The sequence below is a fragment of the Salmo salar genome, chromosome 03 (genome assembly GCF_965601325.2).
Source record: "Salmo salar chromosome 03, fSalSal1, whole genome shotgun sequence".
In the NCBI taxonomy this organism is placed as follows: Eukaryota; Metazoa; Chordata; class Actinopteri; order Salmoniformes; family Salmonidae; genus Salmo; species Salmo salar.
The window spans coordinates 3,754,448-3,772,616 of NC_138293.1; the positions used below are offsets into that span (position 1 = coordinate 3,754,448).

The 18,169-nt window shown below is 47.1% G+C and overlaps 1 protein-coding gene across 2 annotated transcripts in view; it reads left to right on the plus strand.

The window, feature by feature from the left end:
* Nucleotides 1-18,169, plus strand: part of LOC106596458 (guanine nucleotide-binding protein G(olf) subunit alpha) — a 145,203-nt gene that overhangs the window by 109,956 nt on the left and 17,078 nt on the right. For both annotated transcript variants that reach the window (XM_045714411.2, XM_045714412.2), the window contains exon 6: nt 16,254-16,382. In XM_045714411.2, coding sequence (XP_045570367.1) covers nt 16,254-16,382 — 129 coding nt within the window. The remainder of the gene's footprint in view (nt 1-16,253; nt 16,383-18,169) is intronic.

The following is an 18,169-nucleotide window of genomic DNA, read 5'->3' on the forward strand; positions in this document are numbered from 1 at the left end:
ACTGAGCTGGGCTGAAACACCTGTATTTTGGAGCTGCCTTACTCAAGAAAACAAAAGAGAGACCATGATTGTATGCGGCTTTATTAACTAAATGAGATATATATATATATATATATATATATATATATATATATATATATACTCAAAAAAATAAAGGGAACACTTAAATAACACATCCTAAATCTGAATGAAAGAAATAATCTTATTAAATACTTTTTTCTTTACATAGTTCAATGTGCTGACAACAAAATCACACAAAAATAATCAATGGAAATCCAATTTATCAACCCATGGAGGTCTGGATTTGGAGTCACACTCAAAATTAAAGTGGAAAACCACACTACAGGCTGATCCAACTTTGATGTAATGTCCTTAAAACAAGTCAAAATGAGGCTCAGTAGTGTGTGTGGCCTCCACGTGCCTGTATGACCTCCCTACAACACCTGGGCATGCTCCTGATGAGGTGGCGGATGGTCTCCTGAGGGATCTCCTCCCAGACCTGGACTAAAGCATCCGCCAACTCCTGGACAGTCTGTGGTGCAACGTGGCGTTGGTGGATGGAGCGAGACATGATGTCCCAGATGTGCTCAATTGGATTCAGGTCTGGGGAACGGGCGGGCCAGTCCATAGCATCAATGCCTTCCTCTTGCAGGAACTGCTGACACACTCCAGCCACATGAGGTCTAGCATTGTCTTGCATTAGGGGGAACCCAGGGCCAACCGCACCAAACAGGTGGGGTTCTGCCCCTCCTGTCCTGAATGACGGGTCGCCACTGATGCACCTCAGAAGCAGTTTTCACATATAAACAATTTTATATCTTGTTTAACGTTTATTTTGATTGCCGCTTATTCTGCATTTATCAAAGTCCATCAGGTAGCCTGATTTCAGATGTGTCCATGTAAACAGGATTATTAGGGAAATTGTTCTTCTTGCAAAGCATGTAAACGTTTTAAACAAACTATTATATTTATCTGATTATCCACAATGGTAACTTTTTGGGGGGGATGGGTCATATAATAAGAAAAAAAACAGATTTCTAGGTGTAGGCAAGGCCATAAGAAAATAGGTAAACTGGGATATGACTAAAGAGTTAATCGGGGTAAACTGGGATATGACTAAAGAGTTAATCAGGGTAAACTGGGATATGACTAAAGAGTTAATCGGGGATATGACTAAAGAGTTAATCAGGGATATGACTAAAGAGTTAAATCAGGGTCAACTGGGATATGACTAAAGAGTTAATCAGGGTAAACTGGGATATGACTAAAGAGTTAATCAGGGTCAACTGGGATATGACTAAAGAGTTAATCAGGGTAAACTGGGATATGACTAAAGAGTTAATCGGGGTCAACTGGGATATGACTAAAGAGTTAATCAGGGTCAACTGGGATATGACTAAAGAGTTAATCAGGGTCAACTGGGATATGACTAAAGAGTTAATCAGGGTCAACTGGGATATGACTAAAGAGTTAATCAGGGTAAACTGGGATATGACTAAAGAGTTAATCAGGGTAAACTGGGATATGGCTAAAGATCTAATCGGGGTAAACTGGGATATGGCTAAAGAGTTAATCAGAGTAAACTGGGATATGACTAAAGAGTTAATCAGGGTCAACTGGGATATGACTAAAGAGTTAATCAGGGTAAACTGGGATATGGCTAAAGAGTTAATCAGGGTCAACTGGGATATGGCTAAAGAGTTAATCAGGGTAAACTGGGATATGACTAAAGAGTTAATCGGGGTAAACTGGGATATGGCTAAAGAGTTAATCGGGGTAAACTGGGATATGGCTAAAGAGTTAATCAGGGTAAACTGGGATATGACTAAAGAGTTAATCAGGGTAAACTGGGATATGGCTAAAGACTTAATCGGGGTAAACTGGGATATGACTAAAGAGTTAAATCAGGGTCAACTGGGCTATGACTAAAGAGTTAATCAGGGTAAACTGGGATATGGCTAAAGAGTTAATCAGGGTAAACTGGGATATGACTAAAGAGTTAATCAGGGTAAACTGGGATATGGCTAAAGAGTTAATCAGGGTCAACTGGGATATGACTAAAGAGTTAATCAGGGTCAACTGGGATATGACTAAAGAGTTAAATCAGGGTGATTTTTTTTCCACAAATAGACAGGGGTTGTTCTTTCCATGTTAGCAAGATCTTATCTATTTTTGCTAACTTTCTTTTAAAATGTATTGTAGTGATAATTTCTTTCTTTCGGGATATGAATACAGAGTATGTCCACATCACCATCAGACCGTTTTATTGGTAAACTACACGGAAATGTAAAAGTTGTATTTTTTTAGTGATCCAATAGGTAATATAGTACGCTAGTAGTAATCATCATTGGTATTATTATTGTTGTTGTTGTTATTATTGTTATTGTTGTTATTATTATTAGTATTATTATTAGTATTATTATTGTGTGCATGTAGCTGTACTCTGAGTCCCAACCTAGCCCAGTGCTGGACCATTAGACTAGAGCTATCAACAGAGACAGACTGGCCTCGCTTAAAATATGGAAAGTATTGATCTGTGCTGTGCGTCCTGCTAATGAAAGATGGTGTTCTATTGTTAAACAGTCAGGATAATTATCATGAACACATGTGGATGCCTGGCCGCCGGGCCCCTGGCTATTAACTATCCATAGGATGGAGGGAGCGGGGCAAGAGGGGAGGGAGCGGGGCAAGAGGGGAGGGAGCGGGGCAAGAGGGGAGGGAGCGGGGGAGCGGGAAGGGAGGGGAGCGGATGGGCGGGAGCGGAGCGGGAGGGAGCTGGGAGGGAGCGGGGCAGGAGGGAGCGGGTCGGGACGGAGCGGGGCAAGAGGGAGCGGGGCAAGAGGGAGCGGGGAAAGAGGAGGGGAGGGGAGGGAGCGGGGCAGGAGGGGGCAGGAGGGAGCGGGAGGGAGCGGGGCGGAGGGGAGCGGGCAGGAGGGGAGGGAGCGGGGCAGGAGGGGAGGGAGCGGGGCAGGAGGGAGCGAGGCAGGAGGGGAGGGAGCGGGGCAGGAGGGAGCGAGGGGGGCGGGAGGGAGCGGGGCGGAAGGGAGTGGGGCTGGAGGGAGCAGGGCAGGGCAGGGGAGAGTGGGGCGGGGGGGAGCGGGATAGGAGGGGAGGGAGCGGGCAGGAGGGAGCAGGGCAGGGCAGAGTGGGGCGGGGGGGGAGCGGGGCAGGAGGGGAGGGAGCAGGGCAGGAGGGAGCGAGGCAGGAGGGGAGGGAGCGGGGCAGGAGGGAGCGGGTGGGAGTAGGGCAGGAGGGGGCGGGGCGGAGGGGAGCGAGGCAGGAGGGGAGGGAGCGGGGCAGGAGGGAGCGAGGCAGGAGGGGAGGGAGCGGGGCAGGAGGGAGCGGGTGGGAGTAGGGCAGGAGGGAGCGAGGCAGGAGGGGAGGGAGCGGGGCAGGAGGGAGCGAGGCAGGAGGGGAGGGAGCGAGGCAGGAGGTGAGGGAGCGGGGCAGGAGGGAGAGGGAGCGAGGCGGGAGGGAGCGGGCAGAAGGGAGCAGAGCACGAGGGAGCGGAGGGGAGCGGGGCAGGAGGGGAGGGAGCGGGGCAGGAGGGAGCGAGGCAGAAGGGGAGGGAGCGGGGCGGGAGGGTGCGAGGGGGCAGGAGGGAGCGGGGCGGGAGGGAGCGGGGCTGGAGGGAGCGGGGCAGAAGGGGAGGGAGCGGGGCTGGAGGGAGCGGGGCTGGAGGGAGCGGGGCGGGAGATGGCGGGGGAGCGGGGCTGGAGGGAGCGGGGCTGGAGGGAGCGGGGCTGGAGGGAGCGGGGCAGAAGGGGAGGGAGCGGGGCTGGAGGGAGCGGGGCGGGAATGTTGTCCGTCTGGTGTTTTTTTCCTACCAGGAACTACTGCAGTTATAGAACTGGACCCAATACTGCAGGTACCCTCTCTCTTGCTCGCTCCATCCCCAAGCCCTCTGTGTCTCTCTCTCTCTCTCTCTGTGTCGCTCTCCTCTCTCTGTGTCGCGCTCTCTCTCTCTCTCTCTCTCTCTCTCTCTCTCTCTCTCTCTCTCTCTCTCTCTCTCTCTCTCTCGCTCGCTCTCTCTCTCTCTCTCTCTCTCTCTCTCTCTCTCTCTCTCTGTGTCGCGCGCGCTCTCTCTCTCTCTGTGTCGCTCTCTCTCTCTCTCTCTCTCTCTCTCTCTCTCTCTCTCTCTGTGTCGCGCGCGCTCTCTCTCTGTGTCCCTTTCACACTCTTTCCCTCATACAGTGCATTCAGAAGTATTCAGACCCCTTCACTTTTCCACATTTTCTTACGTTACAGCCTTTTTCTAAAATGGATTGAATAGGTTTTTTTTCCCTCTTCAGTCTACACACAAAATTCAAAAATCACAAGGCAAAAACATGTTTTTATACATTTTAGCAAAACAAGAAACTGAAATATAACATTTACATAAGTATTCAGACCCTTTACTCAGTACTTTGTTGAAGCACCTTTGACAGCGATTACATCCTTGAGTCGTCTTGGGTATGACGCTACAAGCTTGGCACACCTGTATTTGGGGAGTTTCTCCCATTCTTCTCTGCAGATCCTCTTAAGCTCTGTCAGGTTGGATGGGAAGTGTCGCTGCACAGCTATTTTCAGGTCTCTCCAGAGATATTAGATCAGGTTCAAGTCCGGGCTCTGGCTGGGCCACTCAAGGACATTCAGAGACTTGTCCCGAAGCCACTCCTGTGTTGTCTTGGCTGTGTGTTTAGAGTCGTTGTCCTGTTGGAAAGTGAACCTTCGCCCCAGTCTGAGATCCTGAGTGCTCTCGAGCAGGTTTTCATCAAGGATCTCTCTGTACTTTGCTCCGTTCATCTTTCCCACGATCCTGACTAGTCCCCCAGTTCCTGCCGCTGAAAAACATCCCCACAGCATGATGCTGCCACCACCATGCTTCACCGTAGGGATGGTGCAAGATTTCCTCCAGACGTGACGCTTGGCATTCAGGCCAAAGAGTTCAATCTTGGTTGCATCAGACCAGAGAATATTTTTCTCATTGTGTGAGTCTTTAGGTGCCTTTTGGCAAACTCCAAGCGGGCTGTCATGTGGCTTTTACTGAGGAGTGTCTTCCGTCTGGCCACTCTACCATAAAGGCCTGATTGGGGGAGTGCTGCAGAGATGGTTGTCCTTCTGGAAGGTTCTCCCATCTCCACAGAGGAACTCTGGAGCTCTGTCAGAGTAACCATCGGGTTCTTGGTCACCTCCCTGACCAAGGCCCTTCTCCCCCGATTGCTCAGTTTGGCCGGGCGGCCAGCTCTAGGAAGAGTCTTGGTGGTTCCAAACTTCTTCCATTTAAGAATGATGGAGGCCACTGTGTTCTTGGGGACCTTCAATGCTGCAGAAATGTTTTGGTACCCTTCCCCAGGTCTGTGCCTCGACACAATCCTTTCTCGGCTCTCTACAGACAATTCCTTCAACCTCATGGCTTGGTTTTTGCTCTGACATGCTCTGTCAACTGTGGGACCTTATATAGACAGGTGTGTGCCTTTCCAAATTATGTCCAATCAATAGAATTTACCACTGGTGGACTCCAATCAAGTTGTAGAAACATCTCAAGGATGATCAATGGAAACAGGATGCACCTGAGCCCAATTTAGAGTCTCATAGCAAAGGGTCTGAATACTTATGTAAATAAGGTATTTAAGTTATTTTTTATACATTTGCAAAATAATCTAGAAAACTTTTTTCTTTCTCATTATGGGGTATTGTGTGTAGATTGATGAGGAAAGATATTAATTTGATCAATTTTAGAATAAGGCTGGAACAAGTGAAGAGGTCTGAACAGTTTCCAAATGCACTGTATCTCTCTCCCTCACGCTCTCTCCCCCTCTCTCTCCCCCTCTCTCTCCCCCCCTCTCTCTCCCTCACACTCTCTCTCCCTCACGCTCTCTCCTCCTCTCTCTCCCTCACGCTCTCTCCCCCTCTCTCTCCCTCACGCTCTCTCCCCCTCTCTCTCCCTCACGCTCTCTCCCCCCTCTCTCTCCCTCACACTCTCCCCTCTCTCTCCCCTCACTCTCTCCCCCCTCTCTCTCCCTCATGCTCTCTCCCCCCTCTCTCTCCCTCACGCTCTCTTCCCCCTCTCTCTCCCTCATGCTCTCTCCACCCTCTCTCGCCCTCACGCTCTCCCCCCTCTCTCTCCCTCACGCTCTCCCCCCTCTCTCTCCCTCACGCTCTCCCCCGCTCTTCTCCCTCTCGCTCTCCCCTCACGCTCTCTCCCTCACGCTCTCTCCCCCCTCTCTCTCCCTCACGCTCTCTCCCCTCTCTCTCCCTCACACTCTCTCCCCTCACTCTCTCCCCTCACTCTCTCCCTCACGCTCTCTCTCCCTCACGCTCTCTCTCCCTCACGCTCTCTCCCCCCTCTCTCCCCCTCACGCTCTCCCTCTCGCTCTCTCCCTCACGCTCTCTCCCCCCTCTCTCTCCCTCACGCTCTCTCCCCCCTCTCTCTCCCTCACACTCTCTCCCCTCTCTCTCCCTCACACTCTCTCCCCTCTCTCTCCCTCACACTCTCTCCCCTCTCTCTCCCTCACACTCTCTCCCCTCTCTCTCCCTCACACTCTCTCCCTCACGCTCTCTCCCCCCTCTCACCCCCTCACGCTCTCTACCCTCTCTCCCTCACGCTCTCTACCCCCTCTCTCTCCCTCACGCTCTCTCCCCCCTCTCTCTCCCTCTGTGTGTCTGTCTCTCTCCCCCCTCTCTCCTCACGCTCTCTTCTCCCTTTCTGTCTGTCTCTCCCTCACGCTCTCGCTCCCTCTGTGTGTCTCTCTCTCTCTCTCTCCCTCCCCGGTCTATATCTATAGTAGGTCTGGTCTATATCTATAGTAGGACAGGGTCTGGGCTATATCTATAGTAGGTCAGGGTCTATATCTATAGTAGGTCTGGTCTATATCTATAGTAGGTCTGGTCTATATCTATAGTAGGTCAGGGTCTGGTCTATATCTATAGTAGGACAGGGTCTGGTCTATATCTATAGTAGGTCTGGTCTATATCTATAGTAGGTCTGGTCTATATCTATAGTAGGTCTGGTCTATATCTATAGTAGGACAGGGTCTGGTCTATATCTATAGTAGGACAGGGTCTGGTCTATATCTATAGTAGGACAGGGTCTATATCTATAGTAGGTCAGGGTCTGGTCTATATCTATAGTAGGTCTGGTCTATATCTATAGTAGGTCTGGTCTATATCTATAGTAGGTCAGGGTCTGGTCTATATCTATAGTAGGACAGGGTCTGGTCTATATCTATAGTAGGTCTGGTCTATATCTATAGTAGGTCAGGGTCTGGTCTATATCTATAGTAGGTCTGGTCTATATCTATAGTAGGTCTGGTCTATATCTATAGTAGGTCTGGTCTATATCTATAGTAGGTCTGGTCTATATCTATAGTAGGTCCTGGTCTATATCTATAGTAGGACAGGGTCTGGTCTATATCTATAGTAGGTCTGGTCTATATCTATAGTAGGTCAGGGTCTGGTCTATATCTATAATAGGTCAGGGTCTGGTCTATATCTATAGTAGGTCTGGTCTATATCTATAGTAGGTCCTGGTCTATATCTATAGTAGGACAGGGTCTATATCTATAGTAGGACAGGGTCTGGTCTATATCTATAGTAGGTCTGGTCTATATCTATAGTAGGTCTGGTCTATATCTATAGTAGGTCTGGTCTATATCTATAGTAGGTCAGGGTCTGGTCTATATCTATAGTAGGACAGGGTCTGGTCTATATCTATAGTAGGTCTGGTCTATATCTATAGTAGGACAGGGTCTATATATATAGTAGGACAGGGTCTATATCTATAGTAGGTCTGGTCTATATCTATAGTAGGTCTGGTCCATATCTATAGTAGGACAGGGTCTGGTCTATATCTATAGTAGGTCTGGTCTATATCTATAGTAGGTCTGGTCTATATCTATAGTAGGTCTGGTCTATATCTATAGTAGGTCTGGTCTATATCTATAGTAGGTCTGGTCTATATCTATAGTAGGTCTGGTCTATATCTATAGTAGGACAGGGTCTGGTCTATATCTATAGTAGGACAGGGTCTGGTCTATATCTATAGTAGGACAGGGTCTATATCTATAGTAGGACAGGGTCTGGTCTATATCTATAGTAGGTCAGGGTCTATATCTATAGTAGGTCCTGGTCTATATCTATAGTAGGACAGGGTCTGGTCTTTATCTATAGTAGGTCTGGTCTATATCTATAGTAGGTCGTGGTCTATATCTATAGTAGGTCGTGGTCTATATCTATAGTAGGTCCTGGTCTATATCTATAGTAGGACAGGGTCTATATCTATAGTAGGTCGTGGTCTATATCTATAGTAGGTCCTGGTCTATATCTATAGTAGGTCTGGTCTATATCTATAGTAGGTCTGGTCTATATCTATAGTAGGTCAGGGTCTGGTCTATATCTATAGTAGGACAGGGTCTGGTCTATATCTATAGTAGGACAGGGTCTGGTCTATATCTATAGTAGGACAAGGTCTGGTCTATATCTATAGTAGGACAGGGTCTGGTCTATATCTATAGTAGGTCTGGTCTATATCTATAGTAGGTCTGGTCTATATCTATAGTAGGTCAGGGTCTGGTCTATATCTATAGTAGGTCTGGTCTATATCTATAGTAGGTCTGGTCTATATCTATAGTAGGTCTGGTCTATATCTATAGTAGGTCAGGGTCTGGTCTATATCTATAATAGGTCAGGGTCTGGTCTATATCTATAATAGGTCAGGGTCTGGTCTATATCTATAGTAGGACAGGGTCTGGTCTATATCTATAGTAGGACAGGGTCTATATCTATAGGACAGGGTCTGGTCTATATCTATAGTAGGTCTGGTCTATATCTATAGTAGGTCCTGGTCTATATCTATAGTAGGACAGGGTCTATATCTATAGTAGGTCAGGGTCTGGTCTATATCTATAGTAGGTCTGGTCTATATCTATAGTAGGTCTGGTCTATATCTATAGTAGGTCTGGTCTATATCTACACACTACATCAGTTGAAGGGTCTGAAAGCATCTCATAGTAGTTGTGCTGATTCTAGGATCAGGGTCGTCATTATCCACAGCTCTGGGCTGATCTAGGATCGGGTCTTCATTATCCACAGCTCTGGGCTGATTCTAGGATCAGGTCTTCATTATCCACAGCTCTGTTCTGATCTAGGATCAGGACTTCATTATCCACAGCTCTGGGCTGATCTAGGATCAGGTCTTCATTATTCACAGCTCTGGGCTGATTCTAGGATCAGGTCTTCATTATCCACAGCTCTGGGCTGATCTAGGATCGGGTCTTCATTATCCACAGCTCTTGGCTGATCTAGGATCAGGTCTTCATTATCCACAGCTCTGGGCTGATCTAGGATCAGGTCTTCATTATCCACAGCTCTGGGCTGATCTAGGATCAGGTCTTCATTATCCAAAGCTCTGGGCTGATCTAGGATCAGGTCTTCATTATCCACAGCTCTGGGCTGATCTAGGATCAGGTCTTCATTATCCACAGCTCTGGGCTGATCTAGGATCAGGTCTTCATTATCCACAGCTCTGGGCTGATCTAGGATCAGGTCTTCATTACAGCTCTGGGCTGATCTAGGATCAGGTCTTCATTATCCACAGCTCTGGGCTGATCTAGGATCAGGTCTTCATTATCCACAGCTCTGGGCTGATCTAGGATCAGGTCTTCATTATCCACAGCTCTGGGCTGATTCTAGGATCAGGTCTTCATTATCCACAGCTCTGGGCTGATTCTAGGATCAGGTCTTCATTATCCACAGCTCTGGGCTGATCTAGGATCAGGTCTTCATTATCCACAGCTCTGGGCTGATTCTAGGATCAGGTCTTCATTATCCACAGCTCTGGGCTGATTCTAGGATCAGGTCTTCATTATCCACAGCTCTGGGCTGATCTAGGATCAGGTCTTCATTATCCACAGCTCTGGGCTGATTCTAGGATCAGGTCTTCATTATCCACAGCTCTGGGCTGATCTAGGATCAGGTCTTCATTATCCACAGCTCTGGGCTGATCTAGGATCAGGTCTTCATTACAGCTCTGGGCTGATCTAGGATCAGGTCTTCATTATCCACAGCTCTGGGCTGATCTAGGATCAGGTCTTCATTATCCACAGCTCTGGGCTGATCTAGGATCAGGTCTTCATTATCCACAGCTCTGGGCTGATCTAGGATCAGGTCTTCATTATCCACAGCTCTGGGCTGATCTAGGATCAGGTCTTCATTATCCACAGCTCTGGGCTGATTCTAGGATCAGGTCTTCATTATCCACAGCTCTGGGCTGATTCTAGGATCAGGTCTTCATTATCCACAGCTCTGGGCTGATTCTAGGATCAGGTCTTCATTATCCACAGCTCTGGGCTGATTCTAGGATCAGGTCTTCATTATCCACAGCTCTGGGCTGATTCTAGGATCAGGTCTTCATTATCCACAGCTCTGGGCTGATTCTAGGATCAGGTCTTCATTATCCACAGCTCTGGGCTGATCTAGGATCAGGTCTTCATTATCCACAGCTCTGGGCTGATTCTAGGATCAGGACTTCATTATCCACAGCTCTGGGCTGATCTAGGATCAGGTCTTCATTATCCACAGCTCTGGGCTGATCTAGGATCAGGTCTTCATTATCCACAGCTCTGTTCTGATCTAGGATCAGGTCTTCATTATCCACAGCTCTGTTCTGATCTAGGATCAGGTCTTCATTATCCACAGCTCTGGGCTGATCTAGGATCAGGTCTTCATTATCCAAAGCTCTGGGCTGATCTAGGATCAGGTCTTCATTATCCACAGCTCTGGGCTGATCTAGGATCAGGTCTTCATTATCCACAGCTCTGGGCTGATCTAGGATTAGGTCTTCATTATCCACAGCTCTGGGCTGATCTAGGATCAGGTCTTCATTATCCACAGCTCTGGGCTGATTCTAGGATCAGGTCTTCATTATCCACAGCTCTGGGCTGATCTAGGATCAGGTCTTCATTATCCACAGCTCTGGGCTGATCTAGGATCAGGTCTTCATTATCCACAGCTCTGGGCTGATTCTAGGATCAGGTCTTCATTATCCACAGCTCTGGGCTGATTCTAGGATCAGGTCTTCATTATCCACAGCTCTGGGCTGATTCTAGGATCAGGTCTTCATTATCCACAGCTCTGGGCTGATCTAGGATCAGGTCTTCATTATCCACAGCTCTGTTCTGATCTAGGATCAGGTCTTCATTATCCACAGCTCTGTTCTGATCTAGGATCAGGTCTTCATTATCCACAGCTCTGGGCTGATCTAGGATCAGGTCTTCATTATCCACAGCTCTGGGCTGATTCTAGGATCAGGTCTTCATTATCCACAGCTCTGGGCTGATTCTAGGATCAGGTCTTCATTATCCACAGCTCTGGGCTGATTCTAGGATCAGGTCTTCATTATCCACAGCTCTGTTCTGATCTAGGATCAGGTACCCCATGTCCATATATTCATTTTGATCTATAATGGAAACTCTGTGAGACACACAGAGACCATACTATATCATCAGTAAGATCAGTAACAGCTAACCTCCATCCACAATAACCATTTTATGTAATCACCCCATCTAGACAGACAGAAATAACCCTACAGCCTGAGCAGGTCTGCCCTCTGGTGGCAACGGCCGGTACTGACACAGCCCTGCTTTACCCACACCAGATACACCAGACACAAAAGTCCAGGGTTCTGGTCTAGAAGCACTGTTTCCACTGCTTACTTCAGTTTAACTGACACTGGTCCCTTTAAACCAGATGAGATGCTGGTTCCTATAAACCAAATGTGATGCTGGTCGCTATAAACCAGATGTGATGCTGGTCCCTATGAACCAGATGTGATGCTGGCCCCTATAAACCAGATGTGATGCTGGTCCCTATACACCAGATGTGATGCTGGTCCCTATAAACCAGATGTGATGCTGGTCCCTTTAAACCAGATGTGATGCTGGTCTCTATAAACCAGATGTGATGCTGGTCCCTTTAAACCAGATGAGATGCTGGCCCCTATAAACCAGATGTGATGCTGGCCCCTATAAACCAGATGTGATGCTGGTCCCTATACACCAGATGTGATGCTGGTCCCTATACACCAGATGTGATGCTGGTCCCTATAAACCAGATGTGATGCTGGTCCCTATAAACCAGATGTGATGCTGGTCCCTTTAAACCAGATGTGATGCTGGTCCCTATAAACCAGATGTGATGCTGGTCCCTATAAACCAGATGTGATGCTGGTCCCTTTAAACCAGATGAGATGCTGGCCCCTATAAACCAGATGTGATGCTGGCCCCTATAAACCAGATGTGATGCTGGTCCCTATACACCAGATGTGATGCTGGTCCCTATAAACCAGATGTGATGCTGGTCCCTATAAACCAGATGTGATGCTGGTCCCTATAAACCAGATGATGCTGGTCCCTATAAACCAGATGAGATGCTGGTCCCTATAAACCAGATGAGATGCTGGTCCCTTTAAACCAGATGTGATGCTGGTCCCTTTAAACCAGATGTGATGCTGGTCCCTATAAACCAGATGAGATGCTGGTCCCTATTAACCAGATGTGATGCTGGTCCCTATAAACCAGATGTGATGCTGGTCCCTATAAACCAGATGTGATGCTGGCCCCTACAAACCAGATGTGATGCTGGTCCCTATTAACCAGATGAGATGCTGGTCCCTATTAACCAGATGTGATGCTGGTCCCTATAAACCAGATGTGATGCTGGTCCCTATAAACCAGATGTGATCCTGGTCCCTATAAACCAGATGTGATGCTGGTCCCTTTAAACCAGATGAGATGCTGGTCCCTATAAACCAGATGTGATGCTGGTCCCTATAAACCAGATGTGATGCTGGTCCCTATAAACCAGATGATGCTGGTCCCTATAAACCAGATGAGATGCTGGTCCCTATAAACCAGATGAGATGCTGGTCCCTTTAAACCAGATGTGATGCTGGTCCCTATTAAACCAGATGTGATGCTGGTCCCTATTAAACCAGATGTGATGCTGGTCCCTATAAACCAGATGTGATGCTGGTCCATATAAACCAGATGTGATGCTGGCCCCTACAAACCAGATGTGATGCTGGTCCCTATACACCAGATGTGATGCTGGTCCCAATAAACCAGATGTGATGCTGGTCCCAATAAACCAGATGTGATGCTGGTCCCAATAAACCAGATGTGATGCTGGTCCCTTTAAACCAGATGAGATGCTGGCCCCTATAAACCAGATGTGATGCTGGCCCCTATAAACCAGATGTGATGCTGGTCCCTATACACCAGATGTGATGCTGGTCCCTATACACCAGATGTGATGCTGGTCCCTATAAACCAGATGTGATGCTGGTCCCTATAAACCAGATGAGATGCTGGTCCCTTTAAACCAGATGTGATGCTGGTCCCTTTAAACCAGATGTGATGCTGGTCCCTATAAACCAGATGAGATGCTGGTCCCTTTAAACCAGATGTGATGCTGGTCCCTTTAAACCAGATGTGATGCTGGTCCCAATAAGCCAGATGTGATGCTGGTCCCTATAAACCAGATGTGATGCTGTTCCCTATTAACCAGATGTGCTGCTGGTCCCTATAAACCAGATTAGATGCTTGTCCCTATTAACCAGATGTGATGCTGGTCCCTATAAACCAGATGTGATGCTGGCCCCTATAAACCAGATGAGATGCTGGCGCCTATTAACCAGATGTGATGCTGGTCCCTTTAAACCAGATGAGATGCTGGTCCCTATAAACCAGATGTGATGCTGGTCCCTATAAACCAGATGTGATGCTGGTCCCTATAAACCAGATGTGATGCTGGTCCCTATAAACCAGATGTGATGCTGGTCCCTATAAACCAGATGTGATGCTGGTCCCTTTAAACCAGATGAGATGCTTGTCCCTATAAACCAGATGTGATGCTGGTCCCTATAAACCAGATGAGATGCTGGTCCCTATAAACCAGATGAGATGCTGGCCCTATAAACCAGATGTGATGCTGGTCCCAATAAGCCAGATGCAACTCGGATATTGACAGTTCATGAATCGGCTTATGCGAACGTGAGTACAGCCGTGGCCAAAAGTTTTGAGAATGACACAAATATTAATTTCCACAAAGTTTGCTGCTTCAGTGTGTTTAGATATTTTTGTCAGATGTTACTATGGAATACTGAAGTATAATTACAAGCATTTCATAAGTGTCAAAGGCTTTTATTGACAATTACATGAAGTTGATGCAAAGAGTCAATATTTGCAGTGTTGACCCTTCTTTTTCAAGACCTCTGCAATCTGCCCTGGCATGCTGTCAATTAACTTCTGGGCTACATCCTGTCTGATGGCAGCCCATTCTTGCATAATCAATGCTTGGAGTTTATCAGAATTTGTGGGTTTTTGTTTGTCCACCCGCCTCTTGAGGATTGACCACAAGTTCTCAATGGGATTAAGATCTGGGGAGTTTCCTGGCCATGGATCTAAAATATCGACGTTTTGTTCCCCGAGCCACTTAGTTATGACTTTTGCCTTATGGAAAGGTGCTCCATCATGCTGGAAAAGGCATCGTTCGTCCCCAAACTGTTCCTGGATGGTTGGGAGAAGTTGCTCTCGGAGGATGTGTTGGTACCATTCTTTATTCATGGCTTAGGCAAAATTGTGAGTGAGCCCACTCCCTTGGCTGAGAAGCAACCCCACACATGAATGGTCTCAGGATGCTTTACTGTTGGCATGACACAGGACTGATGGTAGCGCTCACCTTGTCTTCTCTGGACAAGCTTTTTTCCGGATGCCCCAAACAATCAGAAAGGGGATTCATCAGAGAAAATGATTTTACCCCAGTCCTCAGCAGTCCAATTCCTGTACCTTTTGCAGCATATCAGTCTGTCGCTGATGTTTTTCCTGGAGAGAAGTGGCTTCTTTGCTGCCCTTCTTGACACCAGGCCATCCTCCAAAAGTCTTCGCCTCACTGTGCGTGCAGATGCACTCACACCTGCCTGCTGCCATTCCTGAGCAAGCTCTGTACTGGTGGTGCCCCGATCCCGCAGCTGAATCAACTTTAGGAGACGGTCCTGGCGCTTGCTGGACTTTCTTGGGCGCCCTGAAGCCTTCTTCACAACAATTGAACCGCTCTCCTTGAAGTTCTTGATGATCCGATAAATGGTTGATTTAGGTGCAATCTTACTGGCAGCAATATCCTTGCCTGTGAAGCCATTTTTGTGCAAAGCAATGATGACGGCACGTGTTTCCTTGCAGATAACCATGGCTGACAGAGGAAGAACAATGATTCCAAGCACCACCCTCCTTTTGAAGCTTCCAGTCTGTTATTCGAACTCAATCAGCATGACAGAGTGATCTCCAGCCTTGTCCTCGTCAACACTCACACCTGTGTTAACGAGAGAATCACTGACATGATGTCATCTGGTCCTTTTGTGGCAGGGCTGAAATGCAATGATGACGGCACGTGTTTCCTTGCAGATAACCATGGCTGACAGAGGAAGAACAATGATTCCAAGCACCACCCTCCTTTTGAAGCTTCCAGTCTGTTATTCGAACTCAATCAGCATGACAGAGTGATCTCCAGCCTTGTCCTCGTCAACACTCACACCTGTGTTAACGAGAGAATCACTGACATGATGTCATCTGGTCCTTTTGTGGCAGGGCTGAAATGCAGTGGAAATGTTTTTGGGGGATTTAGTTAATTTGCAATTCATCTGATCACTCTTCATAACATTCTGGAGTATATGCAAATTGCCATCATACAAACTGAGGCAGCAGACTTTGTGAAAATTAATTTTTGTGTCATTCTCAAAACTTTTGGCCACGACTGTAGATTACCTTAAAACAACAGGTGGACAACTTAGTTGTTATATCTCAGTGACAGACATGGCGACTGACTGGTAGATATACTGTGTGTTTACATGATGTCTATGGGGGGTTTCCCTCTGCAGAACAATGTGATACCTCTGTTGAAATGACTATTGTGGTTTATATGGAATGATAGTTGTGTTACGCGGAATGACGTGAATGATAATTGTGTTATGCGGAATGACGTGAATGATAGTTGTGTTACGCGGAATGACGTGAATGATAATTGTGTTATGCGGAATGACGTGAATGATAGTTGTTATACGGAATGATGTGAATGATAATTGTGTTATACGGAATGACGTGAATGATAATTGTGTTATACGGAATGACGTGAATGATAATTGTGTTATACGGAATGACGTGAATGATAGTTGTGTTACGCGGAATGACGTGAATGGTAATGGTGTGTGTGTGTCTCTGCAGTTTCCTGGACAGAATTGACTCAGTAAGACAAGGAGACTACACTCCCACAGACCAGGACCTGCTACGATGCAGAGTGTTAACTTCAGGAATATTCGAGACGCGATTCCAAGTAGACAAAGTCAACTTTCAGTAAGTATATTTTATTCTCTCTCTCTGTCTCTCTCTCCGTGTCTGTCTCTCTCTGTCTCCGTGTCTGTCTCTCTCTCTGTCTCCGTGTCTGTCTCTCTCTCTCTCCGTGTCTGTCTCTCTGTCTCCGTGTCTGTCTCTCTCTCTCTCCGTGTCTGTCTCTCCGTGTCTGTCTCTCCGTGTCTCTCTCTCCGTGTCTGTCTGTCTCTCTCTCCGTGTCTGTCTGTCTCTCTCTCCGTGCCTGTCTCTCTCTCTCTCCGTGCCTCTCTCTCCGTGCCTCTCTCTCCGTGCCTGTCTCTCTCTCTCTGTGCCTGTCTCGCTCTCTCTGTGCCTGTCTCTGTGCCTGTCTCTCTCTCCGTGCCTCTCTCTCTGTCCGTGTCTGTCTCTCTGTCCGTGTCTGTCTCTCTGTCCGTGTCTGTCTCTCTCTCCGTGGCTGTCTCTCTCTCTCTGTCTCTCTCTCCGGTTCGGTCTCTCTCTCTGTGTCTGTCTGTGTTTCTCTCTCTCTCTCTCTCTGTCAATTTGATTTTTTTTCAATTCAATTTGCTTTATTGGCATGACATAACAATGTACATATTTCCAAAGCTTACTTTGGATATTTACAATATTAAAATAATAATAATCAATATTGTCAACAGGACAACAATAATCAATGGTCAAAATAACCATACATTGAACAATAAGCATATAGGACATGTGTAGGTTGATTGGTCTGTCAGACACTGTCCCTCGTCCTATGGCAGGCAGCAATGTAGTGCGCTGCCAACCCACAGCTCTCTGCGTCCTCCCCCAACAGGACAGAGAGGTCTTTGAAACCTTGAATAAGGGTTTCACTTTTGGGGAAATGGCACTCTAATTGTTTTATATTTTGTCTCTCCCTCTCGTATGCTAACTGGTGGATCACATGAGGAAGAGAGACTCTGAAACTGAGCTCGAGCAGATTTTAGATAGGACTCGGGGCCCATATTCACAAAGCGTCTCAGAGTAGGAGTGTTGAACTAGTTTCCCCTGTTAGATCATAATAAATAAGACTAGATGGACGGGGGGAGGACCTGATCCTAGATCATAATAAGACTAGATGGACAGGGGAGGACCTGATCCTAGATCATAATAAATAAGACGAGATGGACAGGAGAGGACCTGATCCTAGATCATAATAAATAAGACTAGATGGACGGGGGAGGACCTGATCCTAGATCATAATAAATAAGACTAGATGGACAGGAGAGGACCTGATCCTAGATCATAATAAATAAGACTAGATGGACGGGGGGGGACCTGATCCTAGATCATAATAAATTAGACTAGATGGACAGGAGAGGACCTGATCCTAGATCATAATAAATAAGACTAGATGGACGGGGGAGGACCTGATCCTAGATAATAAGACTAGATGGACGGGGGAGGACCTGATCCTAGATCATAATAAATAAGACTAGATGGATGGGGGAGGACCTGATCCTAGATCATAATAAGACTAGATGGACAGGGGAGGACCTGATCCTAGATCATAATAAGACTAGATGGACAGGGGAGGACCTGATCCTAGATCATAATAAATAAGACGAGATGGACAGGAGAGGACCTGATCCTAGATCATAATAAATAAGACTAGATGGACGGGGGAGGACCTGATCCTAGATCATAATAAATAAGACTAGATGGACAGGAGAGGACCTGATCCTAGATCATAATAAATAAGACTAGATGGACGGGGGGGGACCTGATCCTAGATCATAATAAATTAGACTAGATGGACAGGAGAGGACCTGATCCTAGATCATAATAAATAA